This window comes from Geotrypetes seraphini, chromosome 3 (genome assembly GCF_902459505.1).
Source record: "Geotrypetes seraphini chromosome 3, aGeoSer1.1, whole genome shotgun sequence".
Lineage (NCBI taxonomy): Eukaryota > Metazoa > Chordata > Amphibia > Gymnophiona > Dermophiidae > Geotrypetes > Geotrypetes seraphini.
In genome coordinates, this window is record NC_047086.1 from 28518099 (window position 1) to 28532687 (window position 14589).

Below are 14589 nucleotides of genomic sequence, written 5' to 3' on the forward strand. Positions count from 1 at the left end.
CAGTAGCCCATTCTCACGGTGGCCAATCCAGGTCACTAGTACCAGGCCAAAACCCAAGGAGTAGCAATATTCCATGATACTGATCCAGGGCAAACAGTGGCTTCTCCTATCTCCCTCTCAATAACAGACTATGGACTTTTCCTCCAGGAACTTGTCTAAATCTTTCTTAAAACCAGTTACGCTATCCGCTCTTACCACAACCTCTGGCAATGTGTTCCAGAGCTTAACTATTCTGAGTGAAAAAACATTTCCTCCTATTGGTTTTAAAAGTATTTCCCTGTAACTTCATCGAGTGTCCCCTAGTCTTTGTAATTTTAGATGGAGTGATGTTTCACAGATAACACCCCTTTAGGTATATGCTGGTGCTTTAGTGGTGTGTCCCTATTGCAAGCTGTGTGATTGAGGGCTCCCTTCTATCATAAATATTTCTTATTGTGGTAGTGTGTTTGGGCCATCTCTCCCCCTCACCCTATATTTTTTCTTGGGGGTTGGGGAGATTTTGCAGTTTATGCTTCTTCTCCCTTGCATTTGGGTTCGTTTGTTGTTCTGTTTTCTATTAAAAAACATCGTGAATATGATGAAACCGCGAATAACATGGTGGGAGACCTGGCCTGTTCCTGAAGGAGAGGCAAAACAAGGTGAAGAAAGTTCTGGGAATCAGCGATTTCTCTAGGCAAGCTGATGTAATTTGGGGGTAGGAGCCATCAAGCTAAAAACCGTGACTAATTGAAACTGCGAATGCTGAAACCGCGAATACGGAGGGAGAAGTGTAAATGGTTTTCTTTTTTTGGACATTTTCAATATTAGCATCATCACAGCAATAATCTATGTTAAATCTATGAATGAGAAAATGAAACTCATGTGTTAGTATCAATATGGATAAATTGATAATTGAGGCACAAACAGTATTGATATGAAATGCAAACACACAAAAACTATTATCAGAGCACTTAAACATATTTCAGTGATTTGTATATTTCTGCAAAATTTCTTAGAAGTAGTAGATCGGCAAATAACATATTACACAAAATTTAAAACTAATTGTTGTGAAAGGTCACTTGGACATACAAAGTCAGAGGCGTGAAGAAAGTACAAGAGGTTTATTTACAGCATGCCGGACTCTAGTGCAGTGAACAGTCTGCTTACTAGAGTGTTAGAATCAGGAAATGCACGGACTTTTATGCCCTTTTCACTAAACATATGCAAACTAATACATGCAAAAACTACAACTTCTCATTTGTTACTTCTATAACTTTTCTACAATTATTATTGGTCCTAAGCCAGCACTTATGATAGGTTCAGGGATACAACTTATAGTCCTATAGGGAACTAGCTCATTTCTCTGCTTATCTAAATCTTACAGTTCTAAATGTTACATGTACAGGAGTATAGGGTACATCATGGCTCAAACTCTTATCTATTTAGCTTACAATGTGGTAAGGTAGGGACGTACATTTTAGGCAGATGAGGTTAGTAGATTATATACTGTTTTTAGCTATGTAGGCCAGAGCAATATTTTAAACAACAGTTAACCATTTCATGACCCTACAGTTGATTTTCCACATTAAAAAAATGTAACATTTTTTCACTAGTGGGTTGTTTGTTTGTTTTTTTACATTATGACATATCCAAAACTGACAAAGGACTCATACTGATATGGCTGGAAAACCATGGACTGAAATGCTGGCAGATGGATTCCTTACCTTCAGCATCAGGCTGCTCCTGCAACGAGTTAGGAGGTTCTAGTGATGTACATTGGGGGAAATGTTTTGACAAAAAAGACTCGTAAGCAGGTGATTCAGGCTGCTAAACAGGACTAGGGAGGTTCCCATAGTAAAACCAGTGGACATAATTTGAGGTTAAGGGATGGTAGATTCAAGAGCAATGTTAGGAAATTCTACTTTATGGAGAGGGTGGTGGATGTCTGGAATGCGCTCCTGAGAGAGGTGGTAGAGAGGAAAACGGTGACTGAGTTCAAAGAAGCGTGGGATGAACACAGAGGATCTAGAATCAGAAAATAATATTAAATATTGAACTAAGGCCAGTACTGGGCAGATTTGCACGGTCTGTGTCTGTATATGGCCGTTTGGGGGAGGATGGGCTGGAGAGGGCTTCAATGGCTGGGAGGGTTTAGAAAGGCTGGAGTAGGTTTTAACGGAGATTTTGGCAGTAGGAACCCAAGCACAGTACCGGGTAGAGCTTTGGATTCTTGCCCAGAAATAGCTAAGAAGAAAAAATTTAAAAAATTTAAATTGAATCAGGTTGGGCAGACTGGATGAACCATTCGGGTCTTTATCTGCCATCATCTACTATGTTACTTGTTGCTGGTCTGACATCCTTCAAAGGCATTATTTTATATAAACCCCTTACAACAGGGGTGCCCAATAGGTTGATCGCGATCGACCGGTAGATTGCCAAGGCAAAGTGAGTCGATCGCGGAGCCCATCCCGGGATCCATGATAGACTCACTTTGCCTTGGCGATCTACCAGGCAATCAGCCTTCCGATCCCCGACGTCAATTCTACCGTCGTAAAGGAAGTTCGGGCCAGCCAATCGCTGCCTGGCTGGGCCGGAACTTCCTCTCTGACGGCAGAATTGACGTCGGGAAGAGGAATGCTGGTTGGCCCGACGCAGGGAAGCAGGGAGAGCTTGGGGCGGCAGCGGCTTTGAGGCCTGTTACCTGATGGCAGCGGTGGCAGCAGCGGCTTGGGGGCCTGTTCCACAATGGCAGCAGCAGTGGCTTGGGGGAGGGCAGGGAGGGAGACAGAAGGAAAGAAGGGAAACAGAAAAAAAGAAAGGGGGCATGAAGAGAGAAAAAAAGAAAGGGAGGCAGGGAGAAAGAAAGGGCAGGGAGAGAGGAAGAAAAAGTTGGGGGAGAGGAAGTATACAGGCTGAAAGGGAAGAAAGATTGGATGCACAGTAAGAAGAAGAAAGTGCAACCAGAGACACATGAAATTACCAGACAACAAGGTAGAAAAAATGATTTTATTTTAAATTTAGTGATCAAAATGTGTCTGAATGTATATCTGCTGTCTATATTTTGCACTATGGCCCCCTTTAACTAAACCACAATAGCAGATTTTAGCGTAGGGAGCCTATGAGCGTCGAGAGCAGCGCTGGGCATTCAGCGCAGCTTCCTGTGCTAAAAACTGCTATTGTGGTTTAGTAAAAAGGAAGGGGGGTATATTTGTTTATTTTTGTACGGTTGTTACTGAGGTGACAGTGCATAGAGTCATCTGCCTTGACCTCTTTGAAAAAAACCCGGAATAGGAATGATAATTAACATTTTCTCAGTGTACAATGTGCTTTGTGGGTTTTTTTTTAATTTTATTGTTGATAGATCATTTTGACTTGGTCATTTTAAAAGTAGCTCGCAAGCCCAAAAAGTGTGGGCACCCCTGCCTTACTATTCCTCATTCACAAAATCAAAGACACAAGCCTTCCTCTCTTCTTATCATGACTACTGATGCCCTATGCACCCTCGGTTTGGTTTTTTTTGTAAATCTTTATTAGTTTTCAATTATTAACAGTGCAATACAGTAAATTTAAACATAAACGAATCAAACAAAAGCACTTTAAATATACAAATATTTCAACAACAAACATTTTTACCTCCTCTCCTCCCCTTAACTAATGAAAATAAAACCACATGTATAATTTCAATATAGATATAATGAATAATAATTATAATGTTTTCCCATCTCCCTCCCTCCCTGGATGTGTAAGGAGGACAAATAAGAAGAAAAGGTACTTGACAACTATTGTGACTCAATAAACAAAGTCAATTGGCTCCACACCCTTTCAAATGCACTACTATATCCTAAAATTTCAGCATTCATTCTTTTATATTTGTAGCTAGAACATAAGTCTATCATAACTCTTCCACTTGCGTGTTGTCATCTGGATGGCTATTCCCGTCATTATTAAGAAAAACCGGCTTTTATAGCGATCCAAAGAAGGTTTAACATGCAATAGAGTACCACAAATTATGGCTTCGTAAGTCAGTGGTATCGATGACCCAAGCACTACATTAATTTGGCCCCATATCGACTTCCAAAAATTAAGTATCAATGGATAATAGAATATCAGACGATCCAAAGTTCCTATATTAACATGACAATGCCAGCATCTATTAGATTTAGAACTGTCAAACTTTTACAAACGAACTGGGGTCCAAAAAATCACCCTCTTAGGCCCAGTAAAATCTTCGACTTGTTTCCACTTTCCAGCATATCCAGCTAAACTCCCTCTTCAGTGTAATTGTGCAGTCTTTGTGAAACAATCTGCCCCTCTTCCTAATATCCTGAAACATTTTATCTTAAATTCAAACTGGGTCTAAAATCACCCTCTTTTTTGAAAAACCTCACTCCTTTTCCTCATTATACAATTAGGGGTATTTTCAAAACTCTTAAGACGTCCAAAAAAACAGCATAAATCTGCACTTGGATGTCCTAATTGCCAGGATGTACAAGTGTACAGGGGGCGTGTTGGAGGCGTATTATGGGTGGGCTTAGACTTTGATGTCTTGCAGCGATAATCAAACGTTTGTCAAGACATCCTGGATGGAACTTAAGATGTCCGAGGCTAGACCCGTTTTAAAAGAATCTAATTGCCAAAATGGTACCCTAACTAACCAGATGACCACTAGAGGGATTAAGTTATGATCCCCCCCATGCCCTTCACAGTAGTCACTAACCCCCTCCCATCCCCCAAATAAATCTGAATGAAACAGTACATACCTGTCTCTTGTACAGTGAGCTATATAGAGAGGTGGACCCAGGCCCATAAGCCACTCTAACCACATTTATGGTGAAAAATGTGAGCCCACCAAATTCCTATTATACTGCCATAAAGGTGCTACCTGCACCCATAGGGCCTATTGGAGTGGTAGACAGGTGGGTATAGTAGGTTTGGAGATTGTTTTGGAGGGCTCATCATACATTATGAGAGGATTATGGTGAGATGTACTTCTGGCACCCTTCAAGTGAAGTTCACAGCAGTGTCCTCTAAGGTGCCCCACTGCTCTGTTGGGATGTCCACGTGGCCAGTCCATTACAAGGCTAGCCTCTCTCACATCCAAATGCTCCGGATTAGGAAGTTTTGAACTTGGATGATTTTGTGGTCGAAAATGGTGAATAAAGTTGGACATCCTGGTGACCCAGACGTTTAAGTAGGTGATTTTCAAAAAAATATTTTTGGACACCTTGCAGTGTTGCCTGTTTTGAAAACATCTTGCGAGAATCATCCAAAGTCGGACTTAAACGTGCTATCGAAAATGCCCCTCAATGTATAGAGAGTACATTTATTTTATGCATTGGAGGGGCCTATATCATGTCTATATAAACATTTTAGTATGCTCATTATCTTGTGAAAAGGTTTGCAGTTATTTCTTTCTATTATTGTGTTTTACAGGATAATGTCAGAGGCAAATATTTTAAGTCTTATATGTAATGGTTTCAACTATTTGTAATTTTGGAAAATTACATTTTAAAAAAGTGTTATAGAAGATTAATAGGCAAACGGACAGGGAGGGAGGGATCCATCTCCAACCTGACCCTGACAAGACTGACAGTGGGAGTCCCTCTCCTCCGGTGTATGGATAGCGGGGTGGGGTGTCTCTCTCCCTTGGCTTGTGACACCTTGGCAGGCACAGCTGGGCAGTCTCTCTCTCTCTCAAGTATTGGACTGGAAGCTGTAGTTTCGTTGGGCAAAGCTAGAACACATCGGGATTTCCCCAACAAAACTGCAGCTTTCCGGTCCATACTTCTCACAATGCTATCTGCCATCCTCTGAAACTGAAAGCACTTAGAAAAACACACACAGACACAAAAAAAGTCAAAAGAGAGGTTATTATTTTTGCTTACCGTATGATTTCTCATCTTTTTTCTCTTTGTATATATATTGTATATATACAATATATATATATATATTGTATATATACAATATATATATATATAGTATATATACAATACAGTAATACAGCCAGTGCATTACTGAAACCATATATATATATATTGTATATATACAATATGTACATATATATATGTACATATATATACATACAATATGTACATATATATATATATCGATATGTATATAGTTTCAGTAATGCACTGGCTGCACTTGGCTATCCTGATAGATAATTTGTTATTGCACTTACCTTGCTGGTTGTGTTTATTCTACTACTTAAATGCCAATAAACAGCTTTGAACTGAAAAAAAAAAGAGAGAGGCAGCTATTTCCTGAAGTCTGAACGTCATTAAGGGCAGAGATAGGAAAAGCTGTGCCGGGAATTTCCTAAAGCAAAGCGTCCAGAGCTGGTTATTTATATCCTGTGCTCTGACCCCCCCCCCCCCCCCCATGAAAGACACACACGTGACTGACAGCAGCGGCTCACCGGGGCTCTTGCGGTTGTAGCGACCCTCCAAGCCGGCCGTGACGGGGCTCGACATCCTCGCGCCGCGTCTCTCAAGTCGGGCGCGCGAGCCCTTCCCCCCCCCCCTCTCTCTCCCGCCGCGGCCTCGAGCGACTCTGCCCGTCTCTTTCCTGCTCTGGGTTATGCAAACTTCCCCTGACGTGGCACCAGCGCTGCGGCCTCTCCCCGCCCCCCCCCTCCCCGGCAGGGCTGAAGCAGAGCCACAGTCCCTGGGCGAGGCGGAGAGAGGAGCCCCGGGCCCGAAATCGCCCCATCCCACGCGACACCGTCGTTGCTTACTCCCCCCGGGGGGGGAAGAGGGGGGGGGCACGGGAAAGAGCAAATCCGGCGCCCGGGGCCTCTCCCTGCAAGCTGGGTCTCTTTCCCCGGCAACGATTTAGACAACTTTATTGACAAGACATTGCCAAAGTAAACACAGTAGACACAATTAACCAGAACTCTCAAAAAAAAAAAAAAAAAAATCTAAGAAATAGGACTAGGTATCACTTATGTAGGGCTGGAAAGGCGTAGGCGGAGCTGTACCTTTTTGACGTTTATAGATGGTCCCTGCTCAGAAGAGCTTACAATCTGACTTGGACAGACAAGCCATGACATAGCTGTAGGGATTCGGGTAGCTTGTTCCAAGCATATGGTGCAGCAAGGCAGAAGGGACTGGAGTTGGCAGTGGAAGAGAAGGGCACAGATAGGAGGGACTTCACAGGAGGGGGAGATAAGTGAAGAGAGATAGTGAGGGGCAGCTGAGTGAGTGCATTTGTATATGGGTAAGAGGAGTTTGAATTGTATTTGCAAACGGATAGGAAGCCAATGGAAGTGACTACTGTAATGAAATGAAAATAAAATCAATTTCTGGAGGAAATTTAGGTGTAAACTTGGCACGCCACGCCTGAGTATGCCCGTGCTTTGTCTACCACATGTCCGGTAGTTTGTCTGCAACAGTTTATGGTATGGCATAGTATGGGGTTTCCCTTACAATAGAGTGGAATATATTACATATAGTCACTTTGGTTATTTGGACCACAGTCAGACAATTACCAAGATATAGTGGTATTATTAGTTAGGCCTATTTTTAATAGTAACTCTCAAGCATCCAGAAATTACATTTATCCAGCATCTATCAATCCCCCTGGGTGCTGGTTAACTGAGAGTCTGGGGGATGATGGTGCACTCGGAGGCCAGCATTGGCAGATACCATACTCTCTACAGCACTGTTTGTCAAATGGAGGGTGCAACACCAATGTTTGGGGTCATGACCTTGGTGGCCTGTAAACAGAAACCTCATCAGTCCACGCTTTTGGGGATCTTGTGCTTTCTGTGGCTGCAGGAATGGGGTTGATAAGTGATAAGCATCGCTCAGTGGCTTTGCTGTGCTGTTTCCTTCAGTCCTTCCGACAGTCGAGCAGTAGAAGCTCTTAAGCGCATTTTCTCGTACAGTCCCACAGCAAGCTTCACAATGTCAGCTGTGAGATCTTGTGGATCTTATCACAAGATTCCGTAACAGCAAGAGAGGACACACTTAAAATTCAAAACATCCTGCATCATACATCACAAACTCTATGGAAATCCAGCCACTCCTCTTATTCAACTCTTCTCAATAGCATGGTCCGCATCTCGTAGAACTAACAGGACACAACTAAATCTCCCCACTATAAAAAAAAAATCTCAAGTATAGGCAAATATTCCAGTCCATGCTCACCTTCCTGGGAGTGAAAACTTGGAATGACCTCATAGAAACAATCAGACTGAACCTAGCTACACCTTATTCTGGAAGAAATTGAAGACCCTTCTCTGATACCTGAACTCTATATCAGTGTTCAACCTTTTGACACCTATGGACCGGCAGAAATAAAATAATTATTTTGTGGACTGGCACCGGTCTGCGGACCGGCAGTTGAAGAACACTGGGCTAAGTCGTGCCCATCTCCACCCAATTTCCACCCCAGACCCCACCCCCATAATAGTACTAATTGTAACACCATTTTTTCCCATTCATTTTTCATATACACACACACACACACATACAATATACTCGTATTAACAACACATAATGGTTAACCACAAAATTAAAATACACAAAGCACACTCTAAGCTTTTCAACATTAATTCCTACCAGAAAACAGATAACCCCATGCAAATGCAGGACCAAAAACTAAAAGTGCTAATATTTACAAACAGACCCTAAGATGCAAGACTCTGCAAGCAGTACAACCCAAGAAGAAAAGAAACAAATGCTTCTCTTCCTGAACAGACAGCAGATGTAAATCAATCACTAAATAAAAAAAATAAAAGCAATCCCCCTATTGTTGTCTCTCTCCTGCCATGCTGTGCCTTGCCTTCTGACCTTCTCCCTGAGTGCTGCATTGCACAAAGCTGTGGGCAGCGGCTCCTCGCGCGTATCCCGCGCCTCATCTGGAAGCTTTCCCTCTGATGTTGCGATGTCGGAGAGAAGGCTTCCAGTTCAGGCGCAGGATGCACATAGGAGCCTTTTCCCACAGCTTTGTGCACTGCAGCACTCAGGGAGCCGGCCCGAAGACGCCGTGTTGATTGCACCTTGGACTGGCGGCAAGAACACTGTCTTCTGCCCGATGGACCAGCAGAAAATTTCTGTGGACCGGCTGTTGAAGAACAATGCTCTCTCTACATGATTCACCCATAACAGTATATCCATTCTATTATGATAGATCGTTTCCTGTAGCTATCCCGCTAAATGGTTCCACCAACCTCTAATGTTCTCCTTTTTTTATTCTCTGTAAATTGCCTTGAGCCTATACAGGTAGTGTGCTAGGCACAAATAGCAGAGTAGATTAGATTTAAGTGCTGCTTCTACTGCCTGGCTCTGTCGGAAGAGCTAAAGAACAGGATTGGAAGTAGCAGGGAAACACTGTTGACCATGTCGACATCTCAGTGCCTCAGACTATCTTTATCTACTGAAGGAGGATGGAAAATGGGGGTTCTTCTGAAACCTCCACTGCACCTGATACCCTTTCTTTGAAACCACACCCCACGCTTCTCTCCTCTACAATAGAGAATGGACACAGGGACCGTTTACTACGGTAAATGTGGTCACCGCAGTAAATCCGCAGGAATGGAGACATTGGAAACTGGTTTACCGCAGGAATGGGGACAAGACCTTTTACCGCCCCGCGGGAATGGGGACAAGACCTTTTACCGCCCCATGGGAGCGGTGTAAAGTCTTGCTCCTGTGGTAAAAAAACTGCACCCGTGTCAGACTTGGCATCTCCTCCCCAGCTTCTCTTGCACCTAATTTTACTTTCAGGAGTCAGCCATGCCACGATGAAGACAGAAGGAACCAAAGCCTGAGACCAATGTGATTTGAAGAATAAAATTACCAGACAACAAAAGGTAGAAAAAAATAAATGTATTTTATATTTTATGATTAGAATATTTCAGATTTGAAATATATATCCTGCTAGAGCTGGAATTAGACATAACAGGGGACTGCAAAGCCCAGGCTGTGCTTCTTTAGCTTGCAGCTGGCTTAGGGCTCTCTCTCTGACCAGGGGGCAGTTGCCCTAGTTGCTCTCCCCTAACACTATACCTGCCATGTGTGACTGAAGTATTCTGTTAGCTTGATTTTTCTATGTAGCATTCTGTAGTAATTTGGTTTGTTAATTTTTCACAATAGTGGAGGGGATATTTGTGAAAGGGAGGGGAGACGGGGGTTTTGTTGATCCTTCCCCTGTATTATTTGTGTTTCTAAAATGACAATTGTATGGAGTGTGAAGATTCCAGACCAGACATTCATAAAGACTTAACTCCTTGCATAGAATGTGTAGATTCAGCTCGAGGCACAGGCGAGGCACTCAACCACTTGTGAGACTGAGTGTCCAGGCTGGACTGCAGAAAGCAGAATTGAGGCAGGACTATATTTGCTCAGTAACTGAACAAATTCCCTTTCCAAAATGGTCTGGATGGTAGCCTGCAATTGTGGATCCGAGTCTGAAACTGGACCATTTGCTGAGGCTAAAGGCTCTGAGGGCAAAGAGGAAGGATGCTTCGGCCTGGAAGCATGCTTCTTGGGCAGTTTGAGAACTACTGCAGGAAGTGTCTGCTGAGGTATCTGACCTGAGGGAAGCTCAGGAGAAGACTTGGTAGATTTACTCGAGGTCGAGGAAGGTCTGATGAGAATAAAGGTCGTAGGAGGATATCCCGTGGCAGGCTTGACCGAGTCGGAGGTTGAGGCCGGAGTGGGGGTTTCCATACCAAAAATCTTCTCCACTTGCACTCGACGTTTAATGGCTCGAGGGAAAACTCCTCTAACTGAAGCCCTCTGAAGTAGAGAATGACACAGTGGTTGTTACTCGCGGATAGCCGCGGGTAACCCGCCGAAAAGGGGGAGAGAAAAGAAGTGGTCGCCGCAGGTAAGGGGAGAAGGCCATTCACCGCCCCATGGAGCGGTGAATGGCCTTGTCTCCGCAGTGAAGGGAGGGAACGCGCGCGATCACCAATAGCGCTCCCTCCCTCCATACTGATAGCTGCCACCTGATTGCCGCCGCCCAAGCATCTCCCTCCCTGCCTTACCTTTGCGGCAGGGAATTTCTCTAAATATGCTTCTTACCAGCAGGCTGCATTGAAATCATGTGTGGCTGCCGTAAAGGTCATTTCTGATGCAACCGAAGTTGCATCAGAGACGACCTTCCCTGCAGCCACATGCGATTTCAACGCTCCAGCTGCTGGTAGGAAACATATTTAGAAATTGCCTGCCGCGAAGGTAGGGGGCAGGGAGGGAGAAAGGGAAGAAAAGTGGGGTGGAGAAAAACAGACACTGAAGGGACCAGGGGAAGGTGGAGTGGAGGTAGTGGGGAGAAGACGCTGGGAAATGAGGAAGAGAGAGTGGGGAGAAGATGCTGGGAAATGGGGAAGAGAGAGTAGGTAGAAGATGCTGAGAAATGGGAACAGAGAGTGGGGAGAAGACGCTGGAAGGGAAGAAGACAGAGATGCCAGACTATGGGGGAGCGGAGGGAAGAAGATTGGTGCCAGACCAATTGGGGGAGGTGAAGGGAGAGGCACTGTAACAGAGCAAATGGAAGGCGCAGAGAGAAGACAGACAGTGGATGGAAGGAATTGAATGAGAAGATGAGGAAAGCAGAAACCAGACGACAAAGGTAGAAAAAAAAAATTCTATTTATTTATTTATATATTTATTTTCTTTAGGATAAAGTAATATATTAGTTGTGTTGATAAAAATTTATAAACAAAGCCCTGCCAGCTGAACATCTCTTTCTCCAGTTTAGCATCCAGAACTTTGATTTATAAGGAAGGAATAAGCTAAATATTGCTATACTGAGGCGTGTATGGATGCTGCGGGGACGGGGCGGTGAAGGAGACGGCAGGGCAGAGACGGGGCAGTGAAGAGGATGGCGGGGAAGGGGCGGTAAAGGGGACGATGGTCCGGTGATGGGGACAGATTTTTTTCCTGTGTCATTCTCTACTCTGAAGCACAAATCTATAGGGTTCCCACAGGAGGCAAACTGTTGACCAAAGTCAAGAAGAATGCCAGAGGAGAGGCATCACACCAAAACTGTACAGGTGTTCCAAAGTGACAAGTGCCTTTCCCAGAACCCCCAAATAGATACAGTGACAACCTCAGACACTGAGACAGCTGACCCAACTTTTAGCCCACTCCTCCAGAAGTGGAAAGAAAAAACTCTGAGCCAGAGAAAAATGACTCTCTGACCATATCAGCTTATTCTCTCCATCGGCTGGGAGGGGGAGAAGGGACTGGGGGGGCCCAGGTGTAGCCCCCAAAGTTGGAACGTTATGCGAACACTCCTAGGCTCTATTGAAGCCGCAGCAACAGGAGCAAACAGCCTTCTGTCCTCAGGAGCCAAAACCAGGAACCAGAACGATAGCAGCAGGAAACTGGTGCTTGTAGCTGCAGCTAAGCCTGGCTCAAAATCCACTGCAGCATTCAGGAGCTGTGAAAAACCCATCCATCAACCTGCTGCAGATAGAGTATACTGGTTGGCCAGGAGGCTGTGCATCCAAGATATACCCAAGGATAAATTAAGTGCTCTCTATCTCCAGCTGTTGGTTGATGGAAGTAATCCCACTAGTCTGGATTCATTTGCTGTTGATGACAAGGAAATTATATTTTCAGTGCTTGTTTCCTTTTGTTGGGGGTTTTTTTGCCCTGGGAAGGAGAAGGGAGAGGATGGAATAATTTGAACGACACAGAGCACCCCCAAGTTCACTCGTTGGGGATTAGGGAAGCCATCTAACAAAATTGTATTTCTCAGTCTGATAAGGTAGTCTCTTCCCTTACAGAGCGCACCTGATACAGGAGAAAAGCTTCCAACATTAACAGAGTTTCTTCTGATCCCATTAGGCTGGTGATGGAAGACTTCACTGCCACTGACGAGAGAGAGTCTCACCAACACTGATAAGTCTGCTGAGAAAGTCTTTCTGACCTCATGCTGACAATGCTAGAGAGGGAGTCTCTCCCACACTGATAGGTCTGCAGTGGAAGTCTTTCTAACCAAAACTAACAAGGTTGGGGGGGGGAAGGAGTCTCACCTATAATAAGTCTATTGAGGAAGTGTCTCTTGTCTGACACCTGCAGAAAAGGTAGTTTGATCCTTCCCTGGAGGGTATGGAGAAGGACTTTCTTTTCCGCCTAATTAACAAGGCTAAGACAAGGGGACTCTCTTTTTCTTACACAGAAGGCACTAACTGCTAGAGGAGAGAACTGACGGTCTCATCAGTCTTCTAACCTGGAAATAATAATAATAATAATAATTTTATTCTTATATACCGCCATGCCCATCGAGTTCTAGGCGGTTCACAATAATTACATTAGGATCCGCATTGACATGCCGATTTACAAACAATGTATTGGGTTTACAGGCAATGTATTGGATATACAAACAATGTATTGGATTTAGAACACCTTCTGCCGAACATGGTTGAAGAAGCGGGAGTGGGAAGTAGAGGAGGAAAGCGGTCAATAAAGGGGGGGGGGAAAGGGCCGAACGGGCCGCTTTACCACGATTTATTGGATTTACAACAACTTTAGCCGAACTTGGCTGATGAAGAAGGAGGAGGGTAAGTGAGCTGGAAGACAGCGATCAAAGGGGCGGGCGTGTGGCCAGGTAATTCCGGAGACGGGGCGTTAGGGGGCTTGTTTGTTGAATAGGTAAGTTTTGAGTGTTTTTCTGAAGTCGAGGTAAGTGGGAGCCTCGAGAATCATTTGGGCGATCCATGGGTTCATCTTGGCTGCTTGGAAGGCGAAGGTTTTGTCTAGGAATCTTTTAAGACGACAGAGCTTAAGCGAGGGGTAGGCGAACAGTTGCCAAGGATGGCAATCTCTTATGTTATGGCACTGGGGAGTGGTCTCTCTCCTGGTGAAAATGAGTAGCAAACCTAGCAGCAATCCCCCTCCTTCCGAGACCTCCCCCCCCATTTCCCCAGCCCCTGTATCTGCCATCCTAGAAACGGAAGTGCTTAACAGAGAAAGAAACCTCCCCCCCTCCAAACAAGGAATAACGGAGAAGTGAGCTTTTCGTTAAGACTGAATGTTATATGACACATAGCAACAGTGCACTGTATACTTCCTCCGTCCATATTTAACATTTGTGCCAAGTCCCCACCCCCAAAACAAAGCATCCAGAGCCAGGATTTATTTCCTGCTCTTTGATCCCACCCCAACTGCAGCCCCGTTCCGGGAAAGCGCGCGCGCGCGCGCACACACACACACACACACACACATATAGCGACATACTGATGCAACAGAGGCACGTGATTGGCAGCGGTAACAATAATAACCCCGAGAGTAACAATGAGCGCGCGCGTGCGCGGCCTACCGGGGCTCTTGAGGTTGTAGCGGCCCTCCATGCCCGCGCGGAACGGCGGGCCGAGCCTCTCCCACTGCAGGCAGCCGCTCGCTCACCGGGGACTGGGAGGAGCCACAGCGCTGACCAGCCTCCCTCTAGCACTGACAGGGAGGGGAGCCCCAGCCTGACATAGAGATGCGGGCGTTTGCATGTTATATCGCCTGTCAGTGTATTACTTTGCGGCTCCCTCAAACTTGCCTTTACCCTTAAGATTATCTGGATCTGTCAGGGCTGACAGGAGAGACTCCCAACGTTGACAAGGCTGAGGGAGAACGAAGGAGGGAGTCTTTTTCCTGACAGAGG

General features: G+C 44.8%; 1 protein-coding gene across 5 annotated transcripts in view; it reads right to left on the reverse strand.

Moving 5' to 3' along the window:
* UBE2J1 (ubiquitin conjugating enzyme E2 J1) overlaps positions 1-14388 on the reverse strand; it is a 65067-nt gene extending 50679 nt beyond the window's left edge. For 2 of the 5 annotated variants that reach the window (XM_033938840.1, XM_033938836.1), the window contains exon 1: positions 14257-14388. In XM_033938840.1, coding sequence (XP_033794731.1) covers positions 14257-14287 — 31 coding nt within the window. In that variant the 5' untranslated portion in view covers positions 14288-14388. Of the gene's footprint in view, positions 1-6160; positions 6277-6397; positions 6809-14256 lie in introns of those variants that run through there. The other 3 variants (XM_033938839.1, XM_033938835.1, XM_033938838.1) reach the window with 3 other exon arrangements.
* Between the last annotated feature and the right edge of the window lie 201 nt (positions 14389-14589).